The sequence below is a fragment of the Leptodactylus fuscus genome, chromosome 1, assembly GCF_031893055.1.
Source record: "Leptodactylus fuscus isolate aLepFus1 chromosome 1, aLepFus1.hap2, whole genome shotgun sequence".
Classification (NCBI taxonomy): Eukaryota; Metazoa; Chordata; class Amphibia; order Anura; family Leptodactylidae; genus Leptodactylus; species Leptodactylus fuscus.
Genome location: NC_134265.1, coordinates 148,942,215 through 148,961,180, shown reverse-complemented (window position 1 = coordinate 148,961,180; position 18,966 = coordinate 148,942,215). Strand labels below are relative to the sequence as shown.

Genomic DNA, 18,966 nt, shown 5'->3' with positions numbered 1-18,966 from the left:
GCCTCTAAACAGCCCAGTTTGGGCAAATTCATGGTGGAGGGAGCCTCTAACCAGCCCAGTTTGGACCAATTAATGGTGGAGGGAGCCTCTAAACAGCCCAGTTTGGGCAAATTCATGGTGGAGGGAGCCTCTAACCAGCCCAGTTTGGACCAATTAATGGTGGAGGGAGCCTCTAAACAGCCAAGTTTTGGGAAATTCATGGTGGAGGGAGCCTCTAACCAGCCCAGTTTGGACCAATTAATGGTGGAGGGAGCCTCTAACCACCCCAGTTTGGGCAAATTCATGGTGGAGGGAGCCTCTAACCAGCCCAGTTTGGACCAATTAATGGTGGAGGGAGCCTCTAAACAGCCCAGTTTGGGCAAATTCATGGTGGAGGGAGCCTCTAAACAGCCAAGTTTTGGGAAATTCATGGTGGAGGGAGCCTCTAACCAGCCCAGTTTGGACCAATTCATGGTGGAGGGAGCCTCTAAACAGCCCAGTTTGGGCAAATTCATGGTGGAGGGAGCCTCTAAAAAACCCAGTTTGGACCAATTCATGGTGGAGGGAGCCTCTAAACAGCCCAGTTTGGGCAAATTCATGGTGGAGGGAGCCTCTAACCAGCAGAGTTGGGGGAAATCAGGGTGGAGGGAGCCTAGTATTAGCAGAATTGTGCAACGCTTATGGTGGATGAGTATGAGGATGCGGAGGAATTGGAGAGGTTGAGTACAGACATGGAGTTTCATGTTGGGGTGCTTTACACAGGTGGGCACAAAAATGACGGCTCTACCCAGTGGTGGTTCATTTTTATCAAAGTGAGCCGGTCGGCACTCTCAGCTGACAGACGGGTGCGCTTGTCAGTGATGATGCCACCGGCTGCACTGAACACCCTCTCAGATAGGACGCTGGCGGCAGGACAGGACAGCACCTCCAAGGCATATAGGGCAAGTTCAAGCCACAGGTCCAACTTCGACACCCAATACGTGTAGGGCGCAGAGGGGTCGGAGAGGACAGGGCTGTGGTCGGAAAGGTATTCCCGCAACATGCGCCTATACTTCTCACGCCTGGTGACACTAGGACCCTCCGTGGCGGCACTTTGGCGAGGGGGTGCCATCAAGGTGTCCCAGACCTTAGACAGTGTGCCCCTCGTTTGTGTGGACCGGTGAGAACTTGGTTGCCTACTGGAGGAACTGCCCTCCCTGCCGCCAACGTCACATGCTGGAAACATCTCCATCATATTCTGCACCAATTGCCTGTGGCAAGCATTGATGCGATTGGCCCTCCCCTCTACCGGAATAAAAGACGAGATGTTGTTTTTATACCGGGGGTCAAGGATAGCAAAGATCCAGTACTGGTTGTCCTCCATGATTTTGACAATACGCTTGTCGGTTGTAAAGCACCCCAACATGAACTCAGCCATGTCTGCCACAGTGTTAGTTGGCATGACTCCTCTGGCCCCACCGGAAAGTTCAATCTCCATTTCCTCCTCATCCTCCATGTCTACCCATCCGCGCTGCAACAATGGGACGATTCGAAGTTGCCCGGAAGCCTCCTGTATCACCATCACATCATCGGACAACTCTTCTTCCTCCTCCTCCTCCTCCTCCTCCTCCATTAAACGCAGTGAAGCGGACAGATGTGTGGACCTACTCTCCAGCTGTGACGGATCGGATGCTATCCCTAACTCCTCTGTGTGATCTGAGTTATCCCTGATGTCAATCAGGGATTCTCTCAGAACACACAAGAGCGGGATTGTAAGGCTCACCATCGCATCCTCAGAGCTCACCCTCCTTGTGGACTCCTCAAAGACCCGTAGGATGTCACAAAGGTCTCTCATCCATGGCCACTCATGGATGTGAAACTGAGGCAGCTGACTTTGTGGCACCCTAGGGTTTTGTAGCTGGTATTCCATCAAAGGTCTCTGCTGCTCAACCACTCTATTCAACATCTGAAACGTTGAGTTCCAGCGTGTGGGGACGTCGCACAAAAGCCGGTGTTGTGGCACATGCAGGCGTTGCTGGAGAGATTTTAAGCTAGCAGCGGCTACTGTCGACTTGCGAAAGTGGGCGCACATGCGCCGCACTTTCACCAGTAGCTCTGGAACATTGGGGTAGCTCTTTAGGAAACGTTGCACCACTAGGTTGAAGACGTGGGCCAGGCATGGAACATGTTGGAGTCCGGCAAGCTCCAGAGCTGCTACCAGGTTCCGGCCGTTATCACAAACGACCATGCCTGGGCCCAGGTGCAGCGGCTCAAACCATATTGCCGTCTCATCGAGGAGGGCATCCCTCACCTCGGAGGCAGTGTGCTGTCTGTCCCCCAAGCTGATCAGCTTCAGCACAGCCTGCTGACGTCTACCAACGCCAGTGCTGCAACGTTTCCAACTCGTAGCTGGGGTCAATCTAACAGCGGAGGAGGAGGCGGTGGCGGAGGAGGAGGCGGTGGCGGAGGAGGAGGCGGTAGAGGAGGAGGAGGAGGAGGGGGGTGTTCTTCTCGTGTCCCTGCCAGGAATGTTAGGCGGGGAGACGAGGTACACCGGGCCAGTTTGGGAAGCAGTCCCAGCCTCAACTACATTCACCCAGTGTGCCGTCAGTGAAATGTAGCGTCCCTGTCCGCATGCACTTGTCCACGCGTCGGTGGTCAAGTGGACCTTTGTGCAAAGCGCGGAACTAAGGGCCCGCCTGATGTTGAGTGACACGTGCTGGTGCAAGGCGGGGACGGCACACCGGGAGAAGTAGTGACGGCTAGGGACGGCATAGCGAGGTGCCGCAGTTGCCATCAGGTCCAGGAAGGCGGGAGTTTCAACAAGCCGGAACGCCAACATCTCCTGGGCCAGCAGTTTAGCGATGTTGGCGTTCAAGGCTTGCGCGTGTGGGTGGTTAGCAGTGTATTTCTGCCGCCGCTCCAATGTCTGAGAGATGGTGGGTTGTTGTAAAGAAACGCCTGATGGTGCCTTTGATGGTGCAGGAGAAGGAGATAAGACAGGACCAGGGGAGGATGAGGTAGAAGTCAACAAAGTGGCGGAGGCAGATGAAGTGGTGTCCTGGCTCGTCCTCTGGAGTGCATCGCCAGCACAGTCAGCAGTGGCAGTGGCAGAGGCAGAGGCAGAGGCAGTGGCAGTGGCGTGAACGGCAGTCGGCCTTTGTCCTGCCGTTGCTGCCTGCCACTGATTCCAGTGCTTGGATTCCAAATGACGGCGCATTGAAGTGGTGGACAGGTTGCTCTTCTCAGAGCCCCTAATCAATTTCGAGAGGCAAATTGTGCAGACAACACTATATCTGTCCTCGGCGCATTCCTTGAAAAAACTCCACACCTTCGAGAAACGTGCCCTCGAGGTGGGAGTTTTTCGGGGCTGGGTACGAACTGGAACATCTTGGGAGATTCCGGGTGTGGCCTGGCTTCGCCTAAGCTGCTGACCTCTGCCTCTGCCTCTAGCTACCCTTTTTGGTGCTGCACCTGCCTCAACATCCACACTACTTTCCCCGCTTGACATCCCCCCTGTCCAGGTCGGGTCAGTGTCCTCATCATCCACCACTTCCTCTTCCAACTCCTGTCTCATCTCCTCCTCCCGCACAATGCGCCGGTCAACTGGATGCCCTGACGGCAACTGCGTCACATCATCGTCGATGAGGGTGGGTTGCTGGTCATCCACCACCAAATCGAACGGAGATGGAGGAGACTCTAGTGTTTGAGCATCTGGATACAGATGCTCCTCTGTTAGGTTCGTGGAATCGTGACGTGGAGAGGCAGGTTGAGGGACAATGAAAGGAGCGGAGAACAGCTCTGGGGAGCAGGGACAGTTTGGGTTATTGTTCTGTAAAGCTTCGGAATTTTGGGAGGAAGGAAGACAAGACTGTTGGGTAATAGGAGGAGAGGAGGCAGAGTCTGACTGGCTGCTGGACAATGTGCTGTAAGCGTTCTCTGACAGCCATTGCAAGACCTGTTCCTGGTTCTCGGGCCTACTAAGGTTTGTACCCTGCAGTTTAGTTAATGTGGCAAGCAACCCTGGCACTGTGGAGTGGCGCAATGCTTGCTGCCCCACAGGAGTAGGCACGGGACGCCCTGTGGCTTCACTGCTACCTTACTCCCCAGAACCATTCCCCCGACCTCGCCCACGGCCTCGTCCACGTCCCTTTCCGGGAGCCTTGCGCATTTTGAATTCCTAGTTAGAAATTGGCACTGTATACCAGTAGTAAAAATTGTGGGTGCACGTAACCCCAATATATTCTTTGAATTCCCAGTCAGACACTGGCACTATATGGCAGTAGCAAGAAATGAGGGTATTTGTATTCCCAATATACTCTTTGAATTCCCAGTCAGACAATGGCACTGTATACCAGTAGTAAAAATTGTGGGTGCACGTAACCCCAATATATTCTTTGAATTCCCAGTCAGAAACTGGCACTATATGGCAGTAGCAAGAAATGAGGGTATTTGTATTCCCAATATACTCTTTGAATTCCCAGTCAGACAATGGCACTGTATACCAGTAGTAAAAATTGTGGGTGCACGTAACCCCAATATATTCTTTGAATTCCCAGTCAGACACTGGCACTATATGGCAGTAGCAAGAAATGAGGGTATTTGTATTCCCAATATACTCTTTGAATTCCCAGTCAGACAATGGCACTGTATACCAGTAGTAAAAATTGTGGGTGCACGTAACCCCAATATATTCTTTGAATTCCCAGTCAGAAACTGGCACTATATGGCAGTAGCAAGAAATGAGGGTATTTGTATTCCCAATATACTCTTTGAATTCCCAGTCAGACAATGGCACTGTATACCAGTAGTAAAAATTGTGGGTGCACGTAACCCCAATATATTCTTTGAATTCCCAGTCAGACACTGGCACTATATGGCAGTAGCAAGAAATGAGGGTATTTGTATTCCCAATATACTCTTTGAATTCCCAGTCAGACAATGGCACTGTATACCAGTAGTAAAAATTGTGGGTGCACGTAACCCCAATATATTCTTTGAATTCCCAGTCAGAAACTGGCACTATATGGCAGTAGCAAGAAATGAGGGTATTTGTATTCCCAATATACTCTTTGAATTCCCAGTCAGACAATGGCACTGTATACCAGTAGTAAAAATTGTGGGTGCACGTAACCCCAATATATTCTTTGAATTCCCAGTCAGACACTGGCACTATATGGCAGTAGCAAGAAATGAGGGTATTTGTATTCCCAATATACTCTTTGAATTCCCAGTCAGACAATGGCACTGTATACCAGTAGTAAAAATTGTGGGTGCACGTAACCCCAATATATTCTTTGAATTCCCAGTCAGAAACTGGCACTATATGGCAGTAGCAAGAAATGAGGGTATTTGTATTCCCAATATACTCTTTGAATTCCCAGTCAGACAATGGCACTGTATACCAGTAGTAAAAATTGTGGGTGCACGTAACCCCAATATATTCTTTGAATTCCCAGTCAGACACTGGCACTATATGGCAGTAGCAAGAAATGAGGGTATTTGTATTCCCAATATACTCTTTGAATTCCCAGTCAGACAATGGCACTGTATACCAGTAGTAAAAATTGTGGGTGCACGTAACCCCAATATATTCTTTGAATTACCAGTCAGAAACTGGCACTATATGGCAGTAGCAAGAAATGAGGGTATTTATAACCCCAATATATTCTTTGAATTCCCAGTCAGACAATGGCACTGTATACCAGTAGTAAAAATTGTGGGTGCACGTAACCCCAATATATTCTTTGAATTACCAGTCAGAAACTGGCACTATATGGCAGTAGCAAGAAATGAGGGTATTTATAACCCCAATATATTCTTTGAATTCCCAGTCAGACAATGGCACTGTATACCAGTAGTAAAAATTGTGGGTGCACGTAACCCCAATATATTCTTTGAATTCCCAGTCAGAAACTGGCACTATATGGCAGTAGCAAGAAATGAGGGTATTTATAACCCCAATATATTCTTTGAATTCCCAGTCAGACAATGGCACTGTATACCAGTAGTAAAAATTGTGGGTGCACGTAACCCCAATATATTCTTTGAATTCCCAGTCAGAAACTGGCACTATATGGCAGTAGCAAGAAATGAGGGTATTTGTATTCCCAATATACTCTTTGAATTCCCAGTCAGACAATGGCACTGTATACCAGTAGTAAAAATTGTGGGTGCACGTAACCCCAATATATTCTTTGAATTCCCAGTCAGAAACTGGCACTATATGGCAGTAGCAAGAAATGAGGGTATTTGTATTCCCAATATACTCTTTGAATTCCCAGTCAGACAATGGCACTGTATACCAGTAGTAAAAATTGTGGGTGCACGTAACCCCAATATATTCTTTGAATTCCCAGTCAGACACTGGCACTATATGGCAGTAGCAAGAAATGAGGGTATTTGTATTCCCAATATACTCTTTGAATTCCCAGTCAGACAATGGCACTGTATACCAGTAGTAAAAATTGTGGGTGCACGTAACCCCAATATATTCTTTGAATTCCCAGTCAGAAACTGGCACTATATGGCAGTAGCAAGAAATGAGGGTATTTGTATTCCCAATATACTCTTTGAATTCCCAGTCAGACAATGGCACTGTATACCAGTAGTAAAAATTGTGGGTGCACGTAACCCCAATATATTCTTTGAATTCCCAGTCAGACACTGGCACTATATGGCAGTAGCAAGAAATGAGGGTATTTGTATTCCCAATATACTCTTTGAATTCCCAGTCAGACAATGGCACTGTATACCAGTAGTAAAAATTGTGGGTGCACGTAACCCCAATATATTCTTTGAATTCCCAGTCAGAAACTGGCACTATATGGCAGTAGCAAGAAATGAGGGTATTTGTATTCCCAATATACTCTTTGAATTCCCAGTCAGACAATGGCACTGTATACCAGTAGTAAAAATTGTGGGTGCACGTAACCCCAATATATTCTTTGAATTCCCAGTCAGACACTGGCACTATATGGCAGTAGCAAGAAATGAGGGTATTTGTATTCCCAATATACTCTTTGAATTCCCAGTCAGACAATGGCACTGTATACCAGTAGTAAAAATTGTGGGTGCACGTAACCCCAATATATTCTTTGAATTCCCAGTCAGAAACTGGCACTATATGGCAGTAGCAAGAAATGAGGGTATTTGTATTCCCAATATACTCTTTGAATTCCCAGTCAGACAATGGCACTGTATACCAGTAGTAAAAATTGTGGGTGCACGTAACCCCAATATATTCTTTGAATTCCCAGTCAGACACTGGCACTATATGGCAGTAGCAAGAAATGAGGGTATTTGTATTCCCAATATACTCTTTGAATTCCCAGTCAGACAATGGCACTGTATACCAGTAGTAAAAATTGTGGGTGCACGTAACCCCAATATATTCTTTGAATTACCAGTCAGAAACTGGCACTATATGGCAGTAGCAAGAAATGAGGGTATTTATAACCCCAATATATTCTTTGAATTCCCAGTCAGACAATGGCACTGTATACCAGTAGTAAAAATTGTGGGTGCACGTAACCCCAATATATTCTTTGAATTACCAGTCAGAAACTGGCACTATATGGCAGTAGCAAGAAATGAGGGTATTTATAACCCCAATATATTCTTTGAATTCCCAGTCAGACAATGGCACTGTATACCAGTAGTAAAAATTGTGGGTGCACGTAACCCCAATATATTCTTTGAATTCCCAGTCAGAAACTGGCACTATATGGCAGTAGCAAGAAATGAGGGTATTTATAACCCCAATATATTCTTTGAATTCCCAGTCAGACAATGGCACTGTATACCAGTAGTAAAAATTGTGGGTGCACGTAACCCCAATATATTCTTTGAATTCCCAGTCAGAAACTGGCACTATATGGCAGTAGCAAGAAATGAGGGTATTTGTATTCCCAATATACTCTTTGAATTCCCAGTCAGACAATGGCACTGTATACCAGTAGTAAAAATTGTGGGTGCACGTAACCCCAATATATTCTTTGAATTCCCAGTCAGACACTGGCACTATATGGCAGTAGCAAGAAATGAGGGTATTTGTATTCCCAATATACTCTTTGAATTCCCAGTCAGACAATGGCACTGTATACCAGTAGTAAAAATTGTGGGTGCACGTAACCCCAATATATTCTTTGAATTCCCAGTCAGAAACTGGCACTATATGGCAGTAGCAAGAAATGAGGGTATTTGTATTCCCAATATACTCTTTGAATTCCCAGTCAGACAATGGCACTGTATACCAGTAGTAAAAATTGTGGGTGCACGTAACCCCAATATATTCTTTGAATTCCCAGTCAGACACTGGCACTATATGGCAGTAGCAAGAAATGAGGGTATTTGTATTCCCAATATACTCTTTGAATTCCCAGTCAGACAATGGCACTGTATACCAGTAGTAAAAATTGTGGGTGCACGTAACCCCAATATATTCTTTGAATTACCAGTCAGAAACTGGCACTATATGGCAGTAGCAAGAAATGAGGGTATTTATAACCCCAATATATTCTTTGAATTCCCAGTCAGACAATGGCACTGTATACCAGTAGTAAAAATTGTGGGTGCACGTAACCCCAATATATTCTTTGAATTCCCAGTCAGAAACTGGCACTATATGGCAGTAGCAAGAAATGAGGGTATTTATAACCCCAATATATTCTTTGAATTCCCAGTCAGACAATGGCACTGTATACCAGTAGTAAAAATTGTGGGTGCACGTAACCCCAATATATTCTTTGAATTCCCAGTCAGAAACTGGCACTATATGGCAGTAGCAAGAAATGAGGGTATTTGTATTCCCAATATACTCTTTGAATTCCCAGTCAGACAATGGCACTGTATACCAGTAGTAAAAATTGTGGGTGCACGTAACCCCAATATATTCTTTGAATTCCCAGTCAGACACTGGCACTATATGGCAGTAGCAAGAAATGAGGGTATTTGTATTCCCAATATACTCTTTGAATTCCCAGTCAGACAATGGCACTGTATACCAGTAGTAAAAATTGTGGGTGCACGTAACCCCAATATATTCTTTGAATTCCCAGTCAGAAACTGGCACTATATGGCAGTAGCAAGAAATGAGGGTATTTGTATTCCCAATATACTCTTTGAATTCCCAGTCAGACAATGGCACTGTATACCAGTAGTAAAAATTGTGGGTGCACGTAACCCCAATATATTCTTTGAATTCCCAGTCAGACACTGGCACTATATGGCAGTAGCAAGAAATGAGGGTATTTGTATTCCCAATATATTCTTTGAATTCCCAGTCAGACAATGGCACTGTATACCAGTAGTAAAAATTGTGGGTGCACGTAACCCCAATATATTCTTTGAATTACCAGTCAGAAACTGGCACTATATGGCAGTAGCAAGAAATGAGGGTATTTGTATTCCCAATATATTCTTTGAATTCCCAGTCAGACAATGGCACTGTATACCAGTAGTAAAAATTGTGGGTGTATATAGCCCCAATTCTATTGCTAGGGGACTTGCAGGGTATTTCTGGGGTGAAGGTGGGGGGGCACACCGTTGGAACGGGTATCGGGGTATATATCGGGTATACGGGAATACACTGACAGTGTATTCCATTCAGGATCCTGGGAAAGCTGGGTTGCGGCGATTGAGCCCGTCAGTGCCACGTTACACTGACAAGCTTCTCCCTGGAATTTAGCTCTTACAAGAGCTGTTGGTTGTCTTCTCCTTCCTATCCTAGCCTGTCCCTGCCTACCCAGAATCTAAGCCCTAGCTAGCTGGACGGAAACCTCCGTCCTCGGTGAATTGCAAGCTCAGAATGACGCGAAGCTGGGCGTCGCTGTTCTTTTAAATTAGAGGTCACATGTTTTCGGCAGCCAATGGGTTTTGCCTACTTTTTTCAACGTCACCGGTGTCGTAGTTCCTGTCCCACCTACCCAGCGCTGTTATTGGAGCAAAAAAGGCGCCAGGGAAGGTGGGAGGGGAATCGAGTAATGGCGCACTTTACCACGCGGTGTTCGATTCGATTCGAACATGCCGAACAGCCTAATATCCGATCGAACATGAGTTCGATAGAACACTGTTCGCTCATCTCTAACTATCATCAATATATCATACATCATATATCAATAACCAGACTAAATGTTTAAAAAACTCTCCATTGTTACTCACCGTCTATCTATCATTTGATAACATTTCTTCATCCATCCGAGTCCTGGCATCTTCCTTCTGGGTGTAGCTCCATTTAAGTAAACAATCATATAGTCCTCTGCTACCATGAGTTCCAATGTACTTATAACATATCTAGAATAAAAGGGTAAAACACACCAAAACACTATATATGAGCATAGATAGATATCACAGAGCTGGCATATATCTCCTGAGCGGTATTTAGATCTGCACTGGAAGTTATTATGAGCCTACATTGCAATTTCCATCAAAATATTCAGCAAAATACAACAGCATACTGCTCTGTTTTATATGGTAAAATGATGGCACCATGATGGAAACCCAACAGAACCCATGTTCCGTTATTTGAGGGCGGAGGGAAAAGAGCTTGAGATGTGTTTTCTAGGCAGTCCACCAGCCCACGAAGGGACTTTCTGCTGGAGAAACCAGGCCTGGTACTGTGTTGGAGATGCCATGAGCGGGGACTTATTGCTGCCAAGTGCCCATTCACCTCTGAGCCAATGGACTGTGACGCTGGTGGGCGTCGATCATTATTTGCCAGACCTGTCTGTGCACCAGGATTAGAGACTGGGCCTCAGGTCTGCCAAGTTGTGGTGAATGGCCATTCTGTCCAGGCGTTGTTAGACTCTGGTAGCCTGGTCACTCTGGTGCATGCCAGCTTGATAGCAGGGGACTTTATCCCGGACAAACGTATGAGTTTTTGTTGCATCCATGTCAAAGACTACCCCATGTCCAAAGTCACAATAGAGACTATAGTAGGATCTGTTTATTATGAAGTGCGTGTTGTAAAAAACCTTATGCATAATGTGATTTTGGGACGTGATTTCCCTTTGTTCTGGGATTTGTGGGGAAAAGGTGCAATCACACAGCCAAAGGTGGAAGCCCCGCCTACACCTAAAGTGCATGAGGAGAGCAACACCTTTCCATTATAGATCCTAGCTGGAGAGGAAGATGATGCCTCTTCACCAGCTCCTGAGCCTAATACCTGAATTAGAAGTCTCATGGGATAATTTTGGTACTGCACAATTGAGAAATCCCACTCTTGCTAATGCTTGTGATAATGTGACAGTTGTTAACAATGTGCCTCAGGAACCTGATGCTGACCACCAATTCCCACATTTTGCTATGAATAATGACCTCTTGTATTGGGTTGCAAAAAGTAATGGGGAAATTGTGGAGCAGCTTCTTGTACCAAAGCCATACCACCGTATGGTACTTGATATGGCCCATAATCATGTGCTTGGGGGACACCTAGGGGTAGAGAAAACACAGGAGAGGATTCTCCAAAGATTTTATTGACCAGACATGTACAAGGAAGTGAAAGACTACTGTGTGTCCTGTCCTTTATGTCAGGTACATGCCCCAGCCCCACATTTCTGTAGTGCCTTGGTCCCCCTGCCCATCATTGAAGTGCCTTTTGAAAGGATTGGTATGGACATGTCGGTCCAATAGTCAAGTCAGCTAGAGGTCACCAATATATTCTGGTTGTCTTAGATTACACTACTCGCTATCCTGATTACACTACTCGCTATCCCTTGCGTAATACGAAAAAAAAGTATCAAATATCAAAAAGTATTGCCCGTGAGTTATTCTATATGTTTTCAAAGACAGGCATACCTAAAGAGATACTGACCGACCAAGGCACACCGTTCATGTCAAAGGTTATGAAAGAGCTATGCAAGCTGTTTAAAATTACCCACATACGGACCTCTGTGTATCACCCCCAGACAGATGGGTTAGTGGAGCGCTTTAATAAGACTCTCAAGCATATGTTTAAAAAGTTGGTAGAAAAAGATGGTCGTGACTGGGATTGCCTGTTGCCATACCTGATGTTCTCTATTAGAGAGATTCCACAAGCAACTACAGGGTTTTCCCCTTTTGAATTAGTCTATGGTAGACACCCCAGGGGCATACTAGATATAGCCAAAGAAACCTGGGAAACAGAGGCTTCCCCATACTGTAGTGTCATAGAGCATGTAGCTCAAATGCAGGATCGCATTTCAACAGTCATGCCAATTGAAAAAGAACATCTGCAAAGAGCACAAGAGGCCCAATGAAGAATTTACAATCATTCTGCCAGAGTCCAAGAGTTTAACCCAGGGGACAGAGTCCTTATTTTGGTGCCTACTGTGGAGAGCATGTTCTTAGCGCAATGGCAAGACCCATATGAAATTGTGGAAAAAGTAGGGCCAGTCAACTATAAGGTTCACCAACCAGGGAAAAGGAAGCCTTTTCAAATCTACCATGTGAATTTGATTAAGCCCTGGAACCAGAGGGAATCCTTGGTGGCCTCAAATACAGAGGTGGGTGATTCTTTGCCACCAATCCCTCCAGTCCGTGTGAATGAGACCCTCTCAGTGCCCCAGCAACAGGAGGCAAGAGAGTTCCTACAGAAAAATAGACGCAAGTTCTCTGATCTACCAGGGCGTACACATCTGATAGAGCACCATGTAGAGACAGAACCTGGAAGGGACGTAGGGAGGTAGTGTCAGCTGAGGTTAAGCACATGCTGGTGTTAGGAGCGATTGAGGAGTCCAAAAGTGAGTGGTCTAACCCAATTGTATTGATACCAAAGCCCAATGGTACTTGGAGGTTTTGCAATGAGTTTAGAAAATTGAATGAGATTTCAAAGTTTGACGCTTATCCCATGCTCAGGGTTGATGAGCTCATTGAGAAGTTGGGTAATTCCAGGTACATAACTACACTGGACCTTACAAAAGGTTACTTGCAAATACCTTTGTCTAAGAAAGCCAAGGAGAAAACTGCCTTTGTTGTTCCAGAAGGACTGTTCTAATACAGGGTTATGCCATTTGGACTGCATGGAGCTCCTGGTACCTTTCAGAGGTTGATGGACCAGATCTTGCAGCCACATCGTGACTACGCAGCGGCTTACCTGGACGATGTGGTCATTCATAGCCCAGACTAGGGAAGTCATCTCTGTAAGGTGCAGGCAGTACTGGACTCCATAAGTGAGGCAGGCCTTACTATCAACCCTGAGAAATGTGCTTTAGGGCTGGAGGAGGCCAAGTACCTAGGCTATGTCATTGGCAAAGGGGTAATAAAGCCCCAAATCAATAAGGTGGAGGCAATACAAAACTGGACAAGACCACTGACCAAGAAGCAAGTCAGGGCATTTCTTGGCATTGCTGGCTACTATCGGAGGTTTGTGCCAAACTTTGCCTCTATTGCAGCTCCTCTCACTGACCTGACGAAACCTGGGAAGTCAGTGATGATCCACTGGACACCAGAGGCAGAGGAGGCATTCCAGAAGCTAAAGTTAGCTCTTTGCCAGCAGCCAGTGCTGATAGCCCCTGACTTTAAAAAAAGAGTTCTTGGTGCAGACAGATGCCTCAAATGCAGGTCTAGGAGCAGTGCTGTCCCAGGTTGTAAATGGTGAGGAGCATCCAGTAATGTACCTGAGCAGGAAGCTGTCTCCTGCAGAGAAAAACTACGCCATTGTAGAGAGGGAATGTTTGGCCATTAAGTGGGCGCTGGATGCTCTGAGGTATTACCTCCTGGGGAGAAAGTTTCAATTAATAACTGACCATGCTCCCCTTACATGGATGAAAATGAATAAGGACAGAAATGCCAGGGTTACCAGATGGTTCCTATCCTTGCAAAATTTTTCTTTCAGTGTGGAGCATAAACCTGGGAAATTATTGGGAAATGCTGATGCCCTGTCACGGTTCCATTGTATGATGGCCACAAATGCCCAGCCCTCTGGTCTGGAGAAGAGGGGTGATATGTAAGCCGATGACTGGTCAGGTAATGGAGGGGGTGTACATCTCACCCAGACTACTAAGGGTAAAAGTTTTTCGGGTCCCTAAGCAGACCTGAAGAACAGTAATGCGACTGCTAGTGTGAACCTAACATTAGTGATAAGATAGGAAGCACTATAACAAAAATTGGTGATGCAGTTTTTTCCAAGGTGTTCTTTGCTGCAGCAGATGCAATATTGACAAGCGGGTTTATCTGCAGCTCAGGCTGGAACTTCAGAGCTTCTCCGTAAGATGAAATTTTCCTCAACATAATTTCCTGTGCCTCTCTGCAGCAAAAGCTCTACTAGGTGCCCCTACGCAACTTCTTCTTGTATCCTACTCATTAGAGATGAGCGAACACTAAAATGTTCGAGGTTCGAAATTCGATTCGAACAGCCGCTCACTGTTCGTGTGTTCGAACGTGTTTCGAACCCCATTATAGTCTATGGGGAACATATACTCGTTAAGGGGGAAACTCAAATTCGTGTCTGGAGGGTCACCAAGTCCACTATGACACCCCAGGAAATGATACCAACACCCTGGAATGACACTGGGACAGCAGGGGAAGCATGTCTGGGGGCATAAAAGTCACTTTATTTAATGGAAATCCCTGTCAGCTTGCGATTTTCGCAAGCTAACTTTTCCCCATAGAAATGCATTGGCCAGCGCTGATTGGCCAGAATACGGAATTCGACCAATCAGCGCTGGCTCTGCTGGAGGAGGCGGAGTCTAAGATCGCTCCACACCAGTCTCCATTCAGGTCCGACCTTAGACTCCGCCTCCTCCGGCAGAGCCAGCGCTGATTGGTCGAATTCCGTACTCCGTACATCCGTTAAGGGGGAAACCCAAATCCGTGTCTGGAGGGTCACCAAGTCCACTATGACACCCCAGGAAATGATACCAACACCCTGGAATGACACTGGGACAGCAGGGTAAGCATGTCTGGGGGCATAAAAGTCACTTTATTTCATGGAAATCCCTGTCAGCTTGCGATTTTCGCAAGCTAACTTTTCCCCATAGAAATGCATTGGCCAGCGCTGATTGGCCAGAATACGGAATTCGACCAATCAGCGCTGGCTCTGCTGGAGGAGGCGGAGTCTAAGATCGCTCCACACCAGTCTCCATTCAGGTCCAACCTTAGACTCCGCCTCCTCCGGCAGAGCCAGCGCTGATTGGTCGAATTCCGTACTCTGGCCAATCAGCGCTGGCCAATGCATTCCTATGGATTCCTATATTCACACTCGGCTCTGCTACATCACACACTCGGCTCTGCTATATCAGATGGGCTGACCGGCACATCAGATGTAGCAGAGCCGAGTGTGCACACTCGGCTCTGCTACATCACACACTCGGCTCTGCTATATCAGATGGGCTGACCGACACATCAGATGTAGCAGAGCCGAGTGTGCACACTCGACTCTGCTACATCACACACTCGGCTCTGCTACATCACACACTCGGCTCTGCTATATCAGATGGGCTGATTGCATGGAAATCCCTGTCATCCCTGTCATTGCATTGGCCAGCGCTGATTGGCAAGAGTACGGAATTCGACCAATCAGCGCTGGCTCTGCTGGAGGAGGCGGAGTCTAAGATCGCTCCACACCAGTCTCCATTCAGGTCCGACCTTAGACTCCGCCTCCTCCGGCAGAGCCAGCGCTGATTGGTCGAATTCCGTACTCTGGCCAATCAGCGCTGGCCAATGCATTCCTATGGATTCCTATATTCACACTCGGCTCTGCTATATCACACACTCGGCTCTGCTACATCACACACTCGGCTCTGCTATATCAGATGGGCTGACCGGCACACGGTGTAGTTGAGCAGAACTGGCTCAGCACTGCTACCAATAGGAATGCATTGGCCAGCCTTCGGCCAATCAGCGCTGGCTCTGCCGGAGGAGGCGGAGTCTAAGGTCGGACCTGAATGGAGACTGGTGTGGAGCAATCTTAGACTCCGCCTTCTCCAGCAGAGCCAGCGCTGATTAGTCGAGTTCCGTACTCTGGCCAATCAGCGCTGTCCAATGCATTCCTATTGGAAAAAGTTTATGTCACAAAAATCACAATTACACACCCGATAGAGCCCCAAAAAGTTATTTTTAATAACATTCCTACCTAAATAAAGGTTATCCCTAGCTATCCCTGCCTGTACAGCTATCCCTGTCTCTTAGTCACAAAGTTCACATTCTCATATGACCCGGATTTGAAATCCACTATTCGTCTAAAAAGGAGGTCACCTGATTTCGGCAGCCAATGACGTTTTCCGATTTTTTCGATGCCTCCGGTGTCGTAGTTCCTGTCCCACCTCCCCTGCGCTGTTATTGGTGCAAAAAAGCGCCAGGGAAGGCGGGAGGGGAATCGAATTTTTTTGGAGTTTGCCACGTGATGTTCGATTCGAATCGAACACATCGAACAGCCTGATATCCGATCGAACATGTGTTCGATAGAACACTGTTCGCTCATCTCTACTACTCATACATTTTAGCAGAATTTACATTTCTATTTCCTTTTCTCTTCGGGTATATGAAGACTAGTACACAAAATATCTGTGAACACAAGCTTCCTATCATTCCCCTTCCCCTGTAAATGTCCCCCACATAGTAATAATTTCCCCATTTGTGCCACAGCCTCACAGAATCCCAAACCAAACATTATACAGATGAGTTAACCCAAAGTTTTGGAATTTGTTAAACTGCTGCAGCGAGATATTTTATCATAGAACACAATACCAATGAAAAGTCAGTGGAAAGAAGTTTTACAATGACGTTTCATTATTTAGACAATTGCAAAAGTTCGGGCCAACTCTGCTACATCTGTACGTAGCACAAAATGGTGCCAAATAAAAGTACAACTTGTCATGCACTGAATAAGCCCTGATATGTCAAACAGAAAAAAATTTAAACATTGGATTTTGGAAGATGGAGGTGGGAAAACTGTTCACCTTTAAAAGTTTAAGTAAAAATGAATAATATGTAAGGACAAGCTAGATGGACTTTACATTCTTTTTCTCTTACCTGTCCATTTTGCCAGCATCTACCCCATTTCCTCAACCCATGTGTATTTGTTTTAAACAAAGGGTAAGACCAAGTGTGGCATTAGGTTACCATGCGATACATTTTCATTTCAGAAAGCAAATCGCTAGAATTTGTAGCTTACTCACACGCCATGTTTTCTGGATCATTTCCAGATTCCAGCACTGGCACGGCTATATTCTAATCATTTGCATGACATAAATTAACCCTAAATAATACTGATATTAGAACGTTTATATTGTTCAGAACATATTTTGTTGTATGTGTTTGTAGAAGAAATATCACATGTATAAAGTTATACAAGTTTTATGTTCTTACTATTAATAGAGATGAGCGAACAGTGTTCTATCGAACACATGTTCGATCGGATATCAGGGTGTTCGCCATGTTCGAATCGAATCGAACACCGCGTGGTAAAGTGCGCCAAAATTCGATTCCCCTCCCACCTTCCCTGGCGCCTTTTTTGCACCAATAACAGCGCAGGGGAGGTGGGACAGGAACTACGACACCGGGGGCATTGAAAAAAATTGGAAAAAGTCATTGGCTGCCGAAATCAGGTGACCTCCATTTTAGACGAATAGTGGATTTCAAATCCGGGTCATATGAGAATGTGAACTTTGTGACTATGAGACAGGGATAGCTGTACAGGCAGGGATAGCTAGGGATAACCTTTATTTAGGGGGGAATGTTATTAAAAATAACTTTTTGGGGCTCTATCGGGTGTGTAATTTATTTTTGTGAGATAAACTTTTTCCCATAGGGATGCATTGGCCAGCGCTGATTGGCCGAATTCCGTACTCTGGCCAATCAGTGCTGGCCAATGCATTCTATTAGCTTGATGAAGCAGAGTGTGCACAAGGGTTCAAGCGCACCCTCGGCTCTGATGTAGCAGAGCCGAGGCTGCACAAGGGTTCAAGCGCACCCTCGGCTCTGATGTAGGAGAGCCGAGGGTGCACTTGAACCCTTGTGCATCCTCAGCTCTGCTACATCAGAGCCGAGGGTGCGCTTGAACCCTTGTGCACACTCTGCTTCATCAAGCTAATAGAATGCATTGGCCAGCGCTGATTGGCCAATGCATTCTATTAGCCCGATGAAGTAGAGCTGAATGTGTGTCCTAAGCACACACATTCAGCTCTACTTCATCGGGCTAATAGAATGCATTGGCCAGCGCTGATTGGCCAGAGTACGGAATTCGGCCAATCAGCGCTGGCTCTGCTGGAGGAGGCGGAGTCTAAGATCGCTCCACACCAGTCTCCATTCAGGTCCGACCTTAGACTCCGCCTCCTCCAGCAGAGCCAGCGCTGATTGGCCGAATTCCGTACTCTGGCCAATCAGCACTGGCTAATGCATTGTATTGGCGTGATGAAGCAGTGCTGAATGTGTGTGCTTAGCGCACACATTCAGCTCTACTTCATCGGGCTAATAGAATGCATTGGCCAATCAGCGCTGGCCAATGCATTCTATTAGCGTGAACTGAGTTTGCACAGGGGTTCTAGTGCACCCTCGGCTCTGCTACATCAGATTGCTACATCTGATGTAGCAGTGCCGAGTGTGCATCAGATGTGTAGTTGAGCAAAACTGACTAGGAATGCATTGGCCAGCCTTCGGCCAATCAGCGCTGGCTCTGCTGGAGGAGGCGGAGTCTAAGGTCGGACCTGAATGGAGACTGGTGTGGAGCGATCTTAGACTCCGCCTCCTCCAGCAGAGCCAGCGCTGATTGGTCGAGCTCCGTACTCTGGCCAATCAGCACTGGCCAATGCATTTCTATGGGGAAAAGTTAGCTTGCGAAAATCGCAAACTGACAGGGATTTCCATGAAATAAAGTGACTTTTATGCCCCCAGACATGCTTCCCCTGCTGTCCCAGTGTCATTCCAGGGTGTTGGTATCATTTCCTGGGGTGTCATAGTGGACTTGGTGACCCTCCAGACACGAATTTGAGTTTCCCCCTTAACGAGTTTATGTTCCCCATAGACTATAATGGGGTTCGAAACCCATTCGAACACTCGAACAGTGAGCGGCTGTTCGAATCGAATTTCGAA

General features: G+C 46.4%; 1 protein-coding gene across 2 annotated transcripts in view; it reads right to left on the bottom strand.

Moving 5' to 3' along the window:
• PRUNE2 (prune homolog 2 with BCH domain) overlaps positions 1-18,966 on the bottom strand; it is a 275,764-nt gene that overhangs the window by 24,097 nt on the left and 232,701 nt on the right. For both annotated transcript variants that reach the window (XM_075278140.1, XM_075278147.1), the window contains one exon: positions 10,120-10,251. In XM_075278140.1, coding sequence (XP_075134241.1) covers positions 10,120-10,251 — 132 coding nt within the window. The remainder of the gene's footprint in view (positions 1-10,119; positions 10,252-18,966) is intronic.